We start from the raw sequence: 16,921 nt of genomic DNA on the forward strand, positions 1-16,921 counted from the left end.
ACACTATTACATCCCTACTGTGTTGAAACCAAGATTCATTGCACTGTCTCCTACTACAATCTTTTCCCCAGAATCTTAAAAGTGGAGCCCTACATCTCCCTCAGTATTCCCACCCTCCTATAATCTACCGGCTTTTAAGCCCCAAGCTCGGTATCATCTAAATACTACTGCCAGATGTTTCGTGTGAACTATGAGTCTGGGCCCCACACTCCAATTGTTTAGTCATTTTAAAAATACACTATCTCACGAACGAGTGAAAAGATGCTTCGGAAGTCTGTAAACCTTGATTTGCATCAGAAGTTGTGATCAGCTTGAGGTATTGGTTTGTGCTTCAGCTCTGGGAGTAACAGGTGACAGGAAACAAAGTGGTTTTAAATCCCAATCGAGATCCATGGTTAAAAATATTGAAATCGCAGAGATTTTGATCTGTAATACCGGTTCACTGGTCATGGGGGAGGGTGGTGTAAGGATATATTTTTGGTACCTAACGCTGAAAAATGTACGAGTGTTCGCATTTTATTAATTATATAACTTAGAAAGTATTCCTGTCACGGACGGAAAATATAAAATTTAATTCTGAAGAGGATTTAAAAAAAAATTCGCCGCCAGCGTACAGCAGGCAAATTACGCTTTGTGCAGCCAGCCTTCGGGACAGTGCACTCATCAAATGTAATTATGTGCTTCGTGTCTATCTGCAGCCAAATTACCTAAAAGTATACTTCATATAATTGGTGCAATTTTGGTTCTAATGGGGGTGACATACAGAGGAAATAGGGCTCGTGACGCGAGAGGGGGATTGGCGATGCGATTGGCTTCCAATATAAAGGTACACAGCCCACTCGGCTCTCTGCAACAACTTCTGTGTTATGGCAGTTATTGCTCCAGGCAAGAGGCAGACGTGTTAGTTCAGCAACTCTCGAGGCTGCAATCACAAAAGTACGTCAAACCAGCGAGTTCAGAAGAAAACATACTACGGCCAAAGCAAGGTAAGATCACAATAGTCAGGGGGGAAAAAACATTTTTCTATTTACTTTTCTTTTATCTTAAAATGTTACGTATATTTTTTCTCTTTTTCTGGGATATTTCTTCAGGAATTCAGCTGTTTTATTCTTCCTCCTCCGCTTTCAGATGCCGAGCTGCGCCAGCCTCCTGTGTGCGTCTCTGGTCCTGTGTGCCGCCGTCTCCCACTCTTTCGGGCTAGTCCTCTCGGTGAGTTCTTTCTGAAGTGTCTCGTCCCCCTTTTCAGATGCTCCATTATTTAATTGACTTCAGCGAAGGTGCCTGTAACTCTGCACCTAGCGCTGCCGGTTTAGCACTCTCCCTCCCTTCCCTATATGAATTGAGGATTGTCTTTAAAAAAGTCAATAAACCTGTCACTAAGGACGACTTTTTAAAATTGTTACAGTTAGAAAGAAACGTGAATGCTGATGATGTGAAATGAAAACCGTGTTGCAAGTGCTTGGCAGATTTCTTTAGCACCCAAAATATTAACCTATTATGAAGAGTCTGATTAAGGATCTCTCCTGGAAACAGCCTGTTTATTAAATAAAAGGTCTGTTGAAAGATCACCATTCAAAATATCAACCTGTTCTTCCTACTGCTGTGGCCACTATTTATTTCTGAATTTGTGTATTGTAACTATAAATGTGGGGTATAAGATAATATAAAATATGTTTTACTATGAAACTTTGTATTTGATGTCATGTGTATATGATCATTATATTGGGGGGATTTTTAACTGGGAATGGGATTCAGGTGGGCAGGATGGCATGAGTGCCCAATGTATCTGAGATTGGCATTGTGAGTCTGACTATATTAACTCCATGGGCTTTATCTGCATGCTGCCAGTCAGCTGCCTGCCCAAAATGGGTGAAAAGCAGCAGCTGGTCAATGGCAGTAAAAGTTTGGGCAGCAGGAGGCCACTGGCCAGCACCAAAAGAAGGCTCATGGGCAAGAAGGTAAGTCATTGGGGATATAATAGCAAAATACTGCGGATGCTGGAAATCTGAAATAACAACAGAAAATGCTGGAAATACTCAGCAGGCCAGGCAGCATCCGTGGAGAGAGAAACAGAGTTAACGTTTCAGGTCTGGGACCCTTCATCAGAACTGGAAAAAGGTGGAGATGAAATAGATATTAAGCAGGTGCAGAGACAGAGGGGGGGGGGGCTTTAGGAGGGGAGGAAGGAATTGAAAGAACACCCTGTACTTTTGTAAGAGGCAGGAAAGATAAAATGTTGCAAATGGGAATGGCAAAAATCATACTGCATGAAAAATGGGGGCAGGATAATTATCTGAAATTGTTGAACTCAATGAGTCCGGCAGGCTGCAAAGTGCCCAATCGAAAGATGAGGTGCTGTTCCTTGAGCTTACGTTGAGCTTCATTGGAACAATGCAATAGGCCGAGGACAGAGAGATCAGAGTGGGAGTGAAGCGGTGAATTAAACTGACAGGCAACCGAAAGCTCAGGGTCACCCTTACGGACTGAACGGAGGTGTTCCGCAAAGCAGTCGCCCAATCTGCGTTTGGTCTCCCCAATGTAGAGGAGACCGCATCGTGAGCAGCAAATACAGTATATTAAATTGCAAGAAGTACAAGTAAATCGCTGTTTCACCTGGAAGGGGTGTTTGGGGCCCTGGACAGTGGGAAGGGAGGAGGTAAAAGGGCATGTGTTGCATCTCCTGCGCTTGCACGGGAAGGTGCCAGGTGAAGGAGAAGGGTTGTTGGGGGTGATTGAGGAGTGGACCAGGGTGTTGCGGAGGGAGCAGTCCCTTCGGAATGCTGAAAGGGGAGGTGAGGGGAAGATGTGTTTGGTGGTGGGATCACGTTGGAGGTGGCGGAAATGGCGGAGGATGATCTGTTGAATGTGGAGGCTGGTGGGGTGAAAGGTGAGGACAAGGGGAACCCTATCGTGGTTCTGGGAGGGGAAGGGGTGAGAGCAGAAGTGCGGGAAATAGAACGGACACGGTCAAGGGCCGTGTCAACCACGGTAGAGGGGAATCCTCGGTTGAGGAAAAAGGAAGACATGTCGGAAGCACTAGTATGGAAGGTGGCATCGTCGGAACAGACGCGGCGGAGAGGGAGAAACTGGGAGAATGGAATAGAGTCCTTACAGGAAGCGGGGTGGGAGGAAGTGTAGTCCAGGTAGCTGTGGGAGTCGGTGAGCTTGTAGTGGATGTTTGTTGAAAGCCGATCACCAGAAATGGAGACGGAGAAGTCAAGGAAGGGAAGAGTCGGAGATGGACCATGTGAAGGTGAGGGAAGGGTGCAAATTGGAAGTAAAGTGAATGAACTTATCTAATTCAGGGCGAGAGCAGGAAACGGCACCAATACAGTCATCGATGTACCGGAAAAAGAGGTGAGGGAGAGGACCTGAGTAGGACTGGAACAAAGAATGTTCCACATATCCCATGAACAGGCAGGCATAGCTAGGGCCCATGCGGGCTCCCATAGCAACACCTTTAATTTGGAGGAAGTGAGTGAAGTCAAAGGAGAAGTTGTTCAATGTGCCCTCTGTCACTTTAACAGTTTCCAGTTTCCTGGCCCCAACCATCCCCTTTTCACTGGACGTCCAATCCCTTTACACTTCCATCCCCCACCAGGACGGCCTTCGGGCACTCCGTTTCTTCCTTGAACAGAGGCCCAACCAGTCCCCATCCACCACCACCCTCCTCCGCCTGGCTGAACTTGTTCTCACATTGAATAACTTCTCCTTTGACTCCACTCACTTCCTCCAAATTAAAGGTGTTGCTATGGGAACCTGCATGGGCCCTAGCTATGCCTGCCTGTTCATGGGATATGTGGAACATTCTTTGTTCCAGTCCTACTCGGGTCCTCTCCCTCACCTCTTTTTCCGGTACATCGATGACTATATTGGTGCCGTTTCCTGCTCTCGCCCTGAACTAGATAAGTTCATTCACTTTACTTCCAATTTCCACCCTTCCCTCGCCTTCACATGGTCCATCTCCGACTCTTCCCTTCCTTGACTTCTCCATCTCCATTTCTGGTGATCGGCTTTCAACAAACAATCACTACAAGCCCACCGACTCCCACAGCTACCTGGACTACACTTCCTCCCACCCCGCTTCCTGTAAGGACTCTATTCCATTCTCCCAGTTTCTCCGTCTCCGCCGCATCTGTTCTGACGATGCCACCTTCCATACTAGTGCTTCCGACATGTCTTCCTTTTTCCTCAACCAAGGATTCCCCTCTACCGTGGTTGACACGGCCCTTGACCGTGTCTGTTCTATTTCCCGCACTTCTGCTCTCACCTCTTCCCCTCCCTCCCAGAACCACGATAGGGTTCCCCTTGTCCTCACCTTTCACCCCACCAGCCTCCACATTCAACGGATCATCCTCCGCCACCTCCAATGTGATCCCACCACCAAACACATCTTCCCCTCACCTCCCCTTTCAGCATTCCAAAGGGCCCGCTCCCTTCGCGACACCCTGGTCTACTCCCCAATCACCCCCAACAGCCCTTCTTCACCTGGCACCTTCCTGTGCAAGTGCAGGAGATGCAACACATGCCCTTTCACCACCTCCCTTCCCACTGTTTAGGGCCCCAAACACCCCTTCCAGGTGAAACAGCAATTTACTTGTACTTCTTGCAATTTAATATACTGTATTCGCTGCTCACGATGCGGTCTCCTCTACATTGGGGAGACCAAACGCAGATTGGGCGACCGCTTTGCGGAACACCTCCGTTCAGACCGTAAGGGTGACCCTGAGCTTCCGGTCGCCTGTCATTTTAATTCACTGCTCCATTCCCACTCGGACCTCACCATCCTTGGCCTCTTGCATTGTTCCACGGAAGCTCAATGTAAACTCGAGGAACAGCACCTCCTCTTCCGATTAGGCACTTTGCAGCCCTCTGGACTCTATCGAGTTCAACAATTTCTGATCATAACCTCGGCCCCTATTACATTTTTACTTTTTTTTTCCACCCCTTTGTTTTGGGTTTTCCCTCCCCCCCCCCCCCCTTTTTTTTTTTCTCTCTCCCACATGGCAGCTGTCTTTCTTTCTGCCAGTACACTTCACACCTAATCTGAGCCATCTTTTGTCTCCACTTGTCCTATTACCATCTTGTCTGGTTTTGAATACCTCTTAATGTCTCTTTACTTCTTTTGTTCTATCGCAGCCCTGCCTTCGATCTATTTCATTTCCTTTCCAGTTTTGAAAAAGGGTTCACCCGAAACGTCGACTCTAATTTCTCTCCACAGATGTTGCCTGGCCTGCTGAGTTTTTCCAGCATTTTCTGTTGTTATTTCGGATTTCCAGCATCTGCAGTATTTTGCTATCGTAGTAGGATATTTTAACTGCCCATCTGCCTGTTTTTTGTCAGATGTATAGAGTTAAAATTGTCCCCTATCTCATTCTCTGGTCAATTTTCTCTGCTGAAGGTAAGGATTGTTGCTGGGGTACAGTTTTATTAGTGCTGGTTCCCCTGCAGTACCTCACCTAAGTGTTATTATTCATATGTGAACCATTCTTTTGAAGACATCAATGTATTATTGTAAAGTGTATCTATTGCTTTGTTATTTATTTGGGCCCATATATTTCCAAATGATGTCGGCAATGATTTTACACTACATCTTACTGAATGTTCTATAGGTGTCTCATCAACCAAATTTTTTTGTTCAAAATTGTAGTTGGAAATGAATATTTCAGCGTTTAGTCCTTGTTTTATAAAACATTTTAAACAGCTCAATTTTCTTTTATTTCATCTATCATTAGTTACAAATGAGATCCAGCAAACAATGGCTGCATTATTTCAGATGTTTTAACTTTGTGATGAATAGCATGTCCTCCAAACATTTTATATTTTGGTCTGGTGCTGTGCCCTGCTTTACATTCAACCTTTTAAAACGTTAAATAGTGTGCTCGAAGCTTCCCTACTTGCAGTAGCTACTGTTTATGTTTTGAAATAGTGATAGATTTGGTGTTTATTATTCAGGTACACTAAAAAAGGTAATATTCAGATATTTCTCCAACAGGCAAAAGATAAAAGGGGCTGGACACTAAACAGTGCAGGATACCTACTAGGACCACGTGAGTATGATTGTGCAAATGATAAATTATGTTGAGAGCTTGTAATATCTGTTTGAGAAATTTCAATCCTTTGTCCCCACCCCTGAGCTGTAATGTGTCCTGTCAATGAAATATTTTGGCAATTTTTCAAACTATGGGATACATGTGACCTGTCTACACTGGAACTTGACATAGAATAGGTAAAAATGCGCTGACCCCTGATCTCTCACTCCTGACCTGCTGTTGCCTTCTACCCCACTCTCCCAACCTGCATTGGGGAGACCAAACGCAGATTGGGTGACCGCTTTGCGGAACACCTCCGTTCAGTCCGTAAGGGTGACCCCGAGCTTCCGGTCGCCTGTCATTTCAATTCACCGCTCCATTCCCACTCGGACCTCACCGTCCTTGGCCTCTTGTACTGTTCCACGGAAGCTCAACGTAAACTCGAGGAACAGCACCTCATCTTCCGATTAGGCACTCTGCAGCCTTCCGGTCTCAATATCGAGTTCAACAATTTCAGATCATAACCTCGGCCCCTATTTCATTTTCACTTATATTTTTCCACTCCTTTCCTTTCCCCCCCCCCCTTTCCTTTTGTTTCTCTCTCACACCTGGCAGCTATCTTTTGCCCTGCCAGTACACTTTACACCTAATCACAGCCTATTACCATCTCGTCTAGCTTCTAATCTCTTTTACTTCTTTTGGTTCTTTTATTCTTTTGTCCGATCGCAGCCCTGCCTTCGATCTAGTTCCTTTTCTCTCCAGTTTTGAAGAAGGGTCAAACCCGAAACGTCAACTCAAATTTCTCTCCACGGATGTTGCCTGACTTGCTGAGTTTTTCCAGCATTTTCTGTTGTTATTTCTGCATTGTTTCTTGCCTGATCCCACCTGTTGCTGCCGCTTGCCCGACTCTCCCAGACTGCTGCTAGCTCCTGCAGGTTTTAAACCATCAGGACATCTAGATACCATTCTCTAGTCTATAAACCTGTTATAATGTTGAAGCACTTTTTAATGTGATAAAATGCAGTGTAATGAAAAAGGAAGGGGAAGAAGAAACTAGACTGAGAAAGTCCTCTCAGTGGTCTCATATTTCCACGTTAGTATTTTTAAAAATCCTTAACCGTTACTTGTGCACACTGATCCCAATTGTCTCACCATAATTAAAAGGCAGCTCGAAGTACACAATTTCTGTAGACCACTTGAAATAGTCGAACACTGTTCAATTTTTGGGCTGGAAGGGGAATGTCTTCTGTTTGTGTACATTTTATCTCCTGTAAAATGTGCAGATTGGACATAATACTGATTACTGTGTAATAGAGATTTCAAACACCTAGGGAACAAACTTGGGTAGAATTTGCATGAGATACTGAGAAACCATTAATCAGGTGTCTGAGTTGTGTAGAACAGAATCCCATAGGCCTTGTCTTTAGGAGGGATTCTCCTGAAGTAGGTTATGAGCTGACAATTTAAAGAAGTGGCAGCATTACAGAAGAGGAGCATGGTTGGCAGAGAGCAGCATGATCAGCACAGAAGTATTGATTGTCAAATGGGACGAGAAGATGGGAATCTGCAGGGAGAAAAGCACAGTCGTTGGTTAGTAAGTAGTAATCTAGAACATGAATAGTTAGTACAAAGAATGTGAAAGGGTCAGTAACTAACAGAATTGAAACAAATTAGATGCATGTAAGAGAAAAATAGTAAAAGAAATGGGGCATTTGGGATAACAGACCAGAGGTAAGAATTGACTTAAAATAAGAGTCAAGAAACAGGTATAGTTTGCTAAAAATAACTTTTTCCACATGTATCATTCACTATTTTAATTTTCTGTCTGGATCAGTGCAGCTACAACAACACTCCAGAAGCTCAACACTACCAGTACAAAGCAATCCGCTTGAATGGCACCCTTCTACCATGGCGGCATTGTGTACAACAACAACATGCATTTATATTGTGCCTTTTAACAGTAAAGTCCCAAGTGCTATCTACAGGAGGCACTACAGCAAGTCACCAAGGCTTCTCTGGCAACACCTCCCAAACCTTCCAACACCTAGAGGGACAAGAGCAGCATGGAAACAACAACAGTGACTACACTCAAGTATTTCATTGACTGTAAAGCACTTTAAGACATCTGGTGGTCGTGAAAGGCGCTATATAAATGCAAGTCTTTCTTTCTCTTTAGTGCCCTCACACCTGCCCTGGCTGACATCCACTCATTCAACGCAAACAGTAGATCCAACCTGGGATCTTCCTGCTTTTATATGGCTCAGTTCCATTCTTGCGGCACACCTACCCACTGAGCCATTGAGGCAACTAGACTTATGATTTTAATAAGAATTTAATACTGGTTATACTGTTAGAATTAGGGACTGCAATCTGAATCATTTACTGGTTGTCTGGAAAAAGTCAGGGACAACAAAGCACTCCCTCAATACGAAAGCCAAATACTGCGGATGCTGGAAATCTGAAATAAAAACAGAAAATGCTGGAAATACTCAGTAGGTCAGGCAGCATGTGTAGAGAGAAAAACCGAGTTAACATTTCAGGTCGATGACCTTTCATCAGAACTGGAAAAAGTTAGATGTAACAGGTTTGAAGCAAATAGAGGGGAGGAAACAACAAAAGAGGTCTGTGATAGGGTGGAAGGCAGGAGTGATTAAATGACAAAATATCTCACTGCAGGTTACGAACAAATTCTTTTCAGTACGTCATTGTGATCATATTTTAAGTGAGTTGCTATGCTTTCACATTTTTTTATTCAAACTAGTTGACATGCCTATCGCCAACCTGTCACAATGTGCAAATATCTCGCCTCCCAGAAGGTTGTATGCCCATGGAATAAAGCTGAAAGTTACCTCAGTACTGTTGGGTTAGGGAACAGACAAAACGGCCAGGATTCTTGCTGCAGGTTGCTATCCAGAATCCTGCAGGATGGATGTCTGATGAGAGCTTGGCTGTAATGGCCTCTATAATCGAACAACCTACCAAACTCAATGTCTATGCTCAGCCATTAAAAGAATGGACATTTGGACAAGTCTTCTGATGCTTGAGGAACCATATTCCAGCATGTTCCTCATGTTCTACTATCCTAATGATTTAAATGTAGTTGGTATACATAGATGGATATTGAGCAGTTAACCATAGTAACTGATTTGATGTGGCTTACTTAATCTTGAATTAAAGCACTATAATTCTCTAGGAAAATTCAATAGCCATTAATGTTAGATTTCTGAAATTTGTTGACCAGTTTTGGTGTTGCAGACGTAATAAGATTTTACATGAATATAAGTTCTCAATGTTGCATTTGGAAACTGTCCTCACAGATGCTGTGGACAATCACCGGTCCTTAAACGAAAAGACTGGCCTTGCTGGCAAACGTGAACTGCAGCTTGACGATGAATTTAAACCTGGTAAGAAAAAATGTTCTTCTTTGACCTCCATAGGAGGTCCTAACAACAAATACATTTTGGATTAAGAGAGAAACAGAACTGACCCAAATAGGGCCTGATGAAAGGGAGGAACTGAAAGAAATCAGTATTTGTAGGGAAATGGTGTTAGGGAAATTGATGGGATTGAAGGCCGATAAATCCCCAGGGCCTGATAATCTACATCCTAGGGTACTTAAGGAAGTGGCCCTAGAAATAGTAGATGCATTGCTGATCATCTTCCAACATTCGATGGAATCTGGAACAGTACCCATGGATTGGAGGGTAGCTAATGTTACCCCACTATTCAAAAAAGGTGGTGGAGAGAAAACGGGGAATTCTAGACCGGTAAGCCTGACATCGGTAGTGGGGAAAATGCTAGAGTCCATTATAAAAGATGTAATAGCAGATCACTTGGAAAACAGTGACAGGATCGGACAAAGTCAACATGGATTTTCAAAAGGTAAATCGTGCTTGACTAATCTACTGGAATTTTTTGAGGATGTAACTAGTAAAATAGATAAGGGAGAACCAGTGGATGTGGTCTACATGGACTTTCAGAAGGCTTTTGATAAGGTCCCGCATAAGAGATTAGCATGTAAAGTTAAGGCACATGGGATTGGGGGCAAGGTATTGACTTGGATAGAGAACTGGTTGGCAGATAGAAAGCAAAGAATTGGAATAAACGGGTCTTTTTCCAAGTGGCAGGCAGTGACTATTGGGGTACCGCAGGGATCGGTCCTTGGACCCCAGCTATTCACAATATATATTAATGATCTAGACAAGGGAACTAGATGTAATATCTCCAAATTTGCAGATGAGACAAAGCTGGGTGGACGTGTGTGCTGTGAGGAGGATGCCAAAAAACTCCAGGATGATTTGGACAGGTTGGGTGATTGGGCAGAAGCATGGCAGATGCAATATAACGTGGATAAATGTAAGGTTATCCACTTTGGTGTCAAAAACAGGAAGGCAGATTATTATCTGAATGGCAATAGATTGGGAGAAGGGGAAGTGCAACGAGACCTGGGTGTCCTTGTGCACCAGTCGCTGAAGGTAAGCATGCAGGTGCAGCAGGCGGTTAAGAAGGCAAATGGTACGTTGGCCTTCATAGCGAGAGGGTTTGAGTACAGGAACAAGGATGTCTTGCTACAGTTGTACAGGGCCTTGGTGAGACCGCATCTTGAGTATTATGTGCAGTTTTGGTCGCCTTATCTGAGGAAGGATATTCTTGCCATGGAAGGAGTTCAGCGAAGATTCACCAGGCTGATACCTGGGATGGCAGGAATGACGTATGAGGAGAGATTGGGTCAATTGGGCTTGTACTCGCTGGAGTTTAGAAGAATGAGAGGGGATCTCATTGAAACTTATAAAATTCTGGCAGGACTGGACAGACTAGATGCAGGGAGGATGTTCCTGATGGTCAGGGAATCCAGAACCAGGGGTCACAGTCTAAGGATAAGGGGTAGGCCTTTTAGGACAGAAATGAGGAGGAATTTCTTCACCCAGAGAGTGGTGAACCTGTGGAATTCTCTACCACAGAAGGCAGTAGAGGCCAATTCATTAAATATATTCAGGAAGGAGTTGGATATATTTCTTAAGGCTAAAGGGATTAAGGGGTATGGGGAGAAAGCAGGTGCCGGGTACTGAACTTGGATGATCAGCCATGATCGCATTGAATGGTGGAGCAGGCTCGAGGGGCCGAATGGCCTACTCCTGCTCCTATCTTCTATGTTTCTATATAAATTACCAGTTTCACATTCCATACTTGGATGGAAGTAATGAAACAGATGGGAAGGAACAGGAAGCAGCAAATGAATTGTCATAGACTCATCCATGACAATGTTTGTTTGTGGGTTGGATGATGCCCCAATCCAAACAAACAGAATAATCCATTCTCCATCAGTGAAAAGGGCTACATGTAGGATGTGTTAGACTGGATAAAGTGTCAGAGACATCTGATAATTGAGTATTGCAGGAATAGTTGGTTTGGAAAATTAATAATTGACACAGCAATGCTGTCCTTTTAAGATACAATGTTTGTGTGGGGGTTTGTCTACAGTGCATCTGACTCATCAACCTAGGAACATTTGTTGTGATGGAATATAAATTGCAAACATTTTCTATGCTCCATTATCACACTTTGCTGAACAAAACATTTCTAGACTAAACATAAATCCTAATGTCCATTTTCTAGATAACTTGCTACAAACCCTTGCTGATGAAAGTGCTGCTCGTATAGCCATCGAATTTCTTATGTACTTGCACCTAAAAGGTAAGAATATTTGATATTGGAAGCATATTTGCTAGCCAAGGGTACAAAAGGATATGGAGCCAAGGTAGATGGATGGAGTTAAGTTACAGATCAGCCATGATCTTGCTGGCAGAACAGGGTCGAGGGGCTGTTCCTATTACTACAGATGTGATACACCAGCACTGCAAACCATGCTGTTGCTTATTTGCAGTTTATTTTTCCTTTTTTAACCTGGTCCAGTTGACTTGATGGATGATATTTACAGATTGTCATTATTATAGACTATAAAAGCAGTTCCCAATTAAATATGTTCCTGGTTCAGTGAACTCTTCATGGATGCTTTTTGGAATCCTGTAATTTTTCCAACTTGTAAATGAATAGTATTCAAATGAGTATATGTGTAAGAGTGTGGCAGGAATTGAAAACACTGACTGGAGTATGTAACAGGAAGTATCTGGATTCCATAGAAGATGGGCAAGGTTGGCAATTCCATGAATTGTTAGAGCTAGGTGCATTGGTGAATGATTGATTAGGTAGTAGTGGCATTGAAGACTAGTTTAAATATTGGATAAGTAAGATAATCATGGCAATGAATTACATGAGTAAATAAAGGCAAGATTTGTGGCTGGATATCAAGATGAGCTAAATTGGTCACTGATTGAACTGGATAAGGTCTATGTGAGAGACTCCCAATAGGGAAGTGGCTGCATAGGACCTAAATGGAACTAACTGGGATTGGTGACTAGGTAAGGAATGTGGATCTCATTGATTATGGATGTAAGTAGGTGAGATGAGTTTTGGATTAGATGCAAATTGGTTGAGGTGAGTGAGATGGGTATTCATTTGGTGCTCTATTGAAAGTAGTGAGTGACATAATTGATGTGAGATGGCTACGTTGTGAACATTTGGTGTTGGACTAGACAGTAGGTGACTAGATATCCATTAGAGTTGATTGCATTGATGTCTATATTGGACAGGATACAATGTGAGCAAGATTGATGACTAGGTTTATAACAAAATTTATAATACAGGTTTAACAGTGGATATGAGGTGGGTGAAGTGAGACTGGTGTCTGATTTGGCATTGAATCAGATTAGAAATGGGCTGGGTGAAATTGGTGACATGAATTAAAGTGAGTGATTGATTGAATTAATTAAATTAATATCTGGATTGTACACAAAAGATTGACAGATTGGTTGCAAAGTGGCTGAGATTAGTATTTGGTTTGCATATGGGATGTGATTTTTTTTTTTTTAAATTATGGAATGGGTATAGAGCCAGTGAGAATCCTAATTTCAGTGAAATTAGGAGCTGAAGTGTGGTGATGCTGCTGTATGTATTGCTACAGTTAATCAATTTTTTTTCTTTTTTTCCTTTTTCTCTCATGAAGGAAATCTTTATCCGCCTGGATTCTGGGGGTAATCTTGCATCTGCTCAGGAATGTGCATGAATGCCAGGTTGGAGGAGAAGGGGGGGGGGGTGATACATTTTTTTTGAAGATTGTTTGTTTGGGTGGTGTTTATCCACTATCTAAAAGATTGTGTAGGGTGATATTAAGTCCCCAGGACAGTATTGTCACTTTCTCAAATTATACCAGCGATATTTTTTTTTAAGGAAAAGATGAACTGTCAATCAATCAATGACTGAGGTAAAATAGTTGAATAGTAAAAATTGGAGAACTAAATGACTGAGTGAGTTAACCCATTGAGCTTTACTCTGGGATGAATTTGAATCCAGTTCAGACTGATGATGGACAGTCTCCTTGTCTGCTAATTGTTAGGGTCCTTTTGTGAAGTGAATTAGGTTAGCCTCAAACCAATTGCTTGTGGGCAGAGGTCAACAGTTTACTCCCCCAATTCAGTTCTAATTTATAATAAAAACAGAAAATGCTGGAAATACTTGGCAGGTCAGGCAGCATCTGTAGAGCGAGAAACAGAGTTAACATTTTAGGTCGATGACCCTTCGTCAGAACTAATTTATAATAACTTGGTATTCTCACTCAAAAGAGACAGCTGGTGTAGGTGGTGCTGTCGAGATTGTTTGTTTGTTTTTTTTTAAAGGTTTAGCAGAGTAAAGGGAAAATTGTTCTACATCAAACTACAGGAATACTTGATCAAACTGCATCAAATCTTATTCAATAGCAAAATACTGCAGATGCTGGAAATCTGAAATAACAGAAAATGCTGAAAACACTCAGCAGGCCAGGCAGCATCCATGGAGAGAGAAACGGAGTTAACATTTCAGGTCTGACCCTTCATCAGAACTGGAAAAAGTTAGAGACGTGTCACTTTAATTCTCCGCTCCGCTTAAAGTGACACATCTCTAACTTTTTCCAGCTCTGTAACCTGTTTCTCTCTCCACGGATGCTGCCTGGCCTGCTGAGTGTTTCCAGCATTTTCTGCAACAAATCTTACCAGGGTATTTGATGCTGACACTGGATACCAGAAATTGAAAATATTCAATTTCCCACCATTAACTGTTCAGTTGAGTACAAAAAACACACTAAGACACTAAACTGCAAAGAACACAGCTTCAGATTGCATTTCTCGCTTTGCTGTATCTATACAACATTGGTCCATGTTCTGAGCTTGACCCTAATGAACACTATTATTTGTTTCAGAGATTGGTGCACTTGATAACCTGCCACCATTGTTATCATCTGAAGTTGGACAGCCATAACCTGTTAGAGCAACTTTTCTGGAATGTGAACAGCATGGGATTAGTGACTGCAACCTCCAGTGAACAAATCAAAGATTATTGATGACATTTAGGATAAATTGTAATTAGATGGTTGAATATTTCAATCAATTTCCATTACTTTTGTTGATTTAGTTTTGGGATAATACTTTGTGAAAATCTTCAAATTTCCACACTGAGGAAAACGTGTAAACAAATAAAATTAACAGCTGCAACAAGTGCATTTCATTGCTTAGCCTTTCTTTTCGCATGTGAGACTAATCTTCCTCTGCAACTATAGTACTGAAGTAACTATCAGGCATCCATCAGCAACAAGCTATTACTCTGATGACCCTAGTGATTCTAAAAGTGTACCTCTAGCCCTGAAGAGCTACCAATTGACTTGTTGCATACATCAAGGACTTGTTGTAGTACTCTATACGACTTATTTATACTTCCATGTTAAATGGGCCTTCCAATACAGTAGTTATATAATTGTTATTAACATAACTAATTAATTTAAAGAGCCATACATAGAGTAGCATAACAATCAGATGAAATTAAATGCATAACAAACATGTGATCTCTTTAAATTGACTAATCAGTGTGTCTGGAGTGACAAAAATCTATCTCTGACTGGAGGGCTAATCAGATGGCTGTAGGAATAGTATAAAATGTATTTTATTAAGATGCAGGTGAAATGTGTAGTTGATGATAATGGAGATGTGGTCACTGCTCTGCTTCTCCAAAGAGTCTTTCTTTGTTTTTCCCCCTTTGAGTCAATCAAGACAAATGAATGTTAGTTCAATTGTGAGTGTGAAGAATATGTCTGAAGACAAGACTGAACAAGTGCAGTGTTAAATCTCCTTGCATGTTCTCATTTAAGTACCTTTTTAAATTATTAGATCCAATGATTAACAACATCCCTTGCTCTAAGCACTGTAAGTGCACTTAAATATTCTTTTTGATCCTTCCCTCCCCTTTCCTTAGCTGCATATTTCTCTATAATTTTAAAGACCTGTATCATTGTCCCCCTTCAGTTTCTTGCAAAAATAAATCTAATCGCTTGAGACTTGCTTCACTTAACCTCTGAAACCTAGAATTATTCTGACCACTCTTCTCTGAACCTGTTATATATTTATATCCTTTTTTGAGTAGGGTGACCAAATTGCTTGTTACCTGGCATTTGATGGCCGGGGTGAGGGAGGCCTCTTGGCATGTGGCAGCACTGCAGTAGCGTCTAGAGGTTTTGCAACATGGTGGTGGGGAAGTTCTGACCACTGGGACATTGTGGGGAAAGGTTATTTGAGTTTGACAGCACTACAGAGGGGGAAACCTGGGGTTTGGCAGAGATGGGGAGTGCAGTGTGGGATTTCGCTCAATCTGTGGCTCGCGTCTGCCAGCGTGGGAGAATACCAGGGTCAGGCAGCATATCGGAGTGCGTTCTAGGGTCTGGTAGCATTGGATAGATCTTTGCGGTCTATAAATTTCTGTTCATCTTGGATGAGCAGAAAATTACTCCAACTAAATATTGGGTGGACTGAAGCCATTGAGGGGAATTTTTAACGCCTAAAAAATGGTGGGTTGGGGTCAGGTGGGAGGTTGAAGTGTTAAGAAACTAATCCCAACCCACCCAATTCTAGTTTTAACGGAGGCAGGACAGGGGGCGGGCAGTCAATCTGCTCCCAGGAAGCGGGTCTCCCACTTTAAATATCATGATGAGGCAGGCCTCCGATTTAACCAGCATTTCAAATTTAACTGTCTGGTTGGGTTTCTCAAGCCTCAGAACCCACCAGCTAAACTGTGGCTGGTCAGGTTTCTCAAGCTTCGGAGAACCTGCCAGCTAAAGTAAGGCGAGGACTGCTGGATCCAGGAAGTAAGTGCCTTTACACTTGCCTCCTGGTATCCCTGCCTCACCCACCCCCACAATCGGACCCGCCTTGAGGCCTCCAATTTTTTTTTCAATTTCTTTCCCCCACGGGCCTCCGATCGTCTTCCCGGACTCCTCCCTCCCTCTCTCTCCCCTCCCCTCCCCTCCAGCCCGATGCTCCTCTGGCCCCCACCCTTCCCCTGGCCTCACCTACCTATTAAAATTCCAGCCATTGTCTTTGGTTCCCGCCACAATCCTTTTCCTGACTCAACGTTTCCATCTCTCTCCCTGGCAACGCTGAAGCTGAGCCAGACCGTTCGCAACCTTGATGTTGCATTTGATCCCGAGATGAGCTTCCGATCACTTATCCGCTCCATCATTAAGACTGCCTACTTCCACCTCCATAACTCACCCAACTCCGACCCTGCCTCAGCTCATCTGTTGCTGAATCCCTCATTAATGCCTTTGTCACCACTAGATTTGATTATTCCAATACTATCCTGGTCACTTTCCCATTTTCCACCCTACATAAACTTGTTCTCATCCAAAACTGCTGCCCGTATCTTAACTCACACCAAGTCCCGTTCACCTATCACCCCTGTGCTTTCTGACCTACACTGGTTCCCAGACCGACACGCCTCAATTTTAAAATCCTCATCCTTGTTTTCAA

At 42.9% G+C, this 16,921-nt stretch overlaps 1 protein-coding gene across 1 annotated transcript; it reads left to right on the forward strand.

Annotated features, from left to right (window-relative positions):
• Positions 1-821: 821 nt before the first annotated feature.
• gal (galanin/GMAP prepropeptide) lies at positions 822-14,625 on the forward strand. The gene is made up of 6 exons (XM_086007725.1): positions 822-986; positions 1,129-1,209; positions 5,996-6,050; positions 9,350-9,436; positions 11,649-11,726; positions 14,326-14,625. The coding sequence occupies exons 2-6, from the start codon at positions 1,129-1,131 to the stop codon at positions 14,382-14,384; spliced, it is 360 nt and encodes a 119-aa protein (XP_085863851.1). The 5' UTR covers positions 822-986; the 3' UTR covers positions 14,385-14,625.
• The last annotated feature ends 2,296 nt before the right edge of the window (positions 14,626-16,921 follow it).

Source organism: Somniosus microcephalus, chromosome 15 (assembly GCF_052327205.1).
Source record: "Somniosus microcephalus isolate GS21.2 chromosome 15, FLI_Smic_1.0, whole genome shotgun sequence".
Classification (NCBI taxonomy): domain Eukaryota; kingdom Metazoa; phylum Chordata; class Chondrichthyes; order Squaliformes; family Somniosidae; genus Somniosus; species Somniosus microcephalus.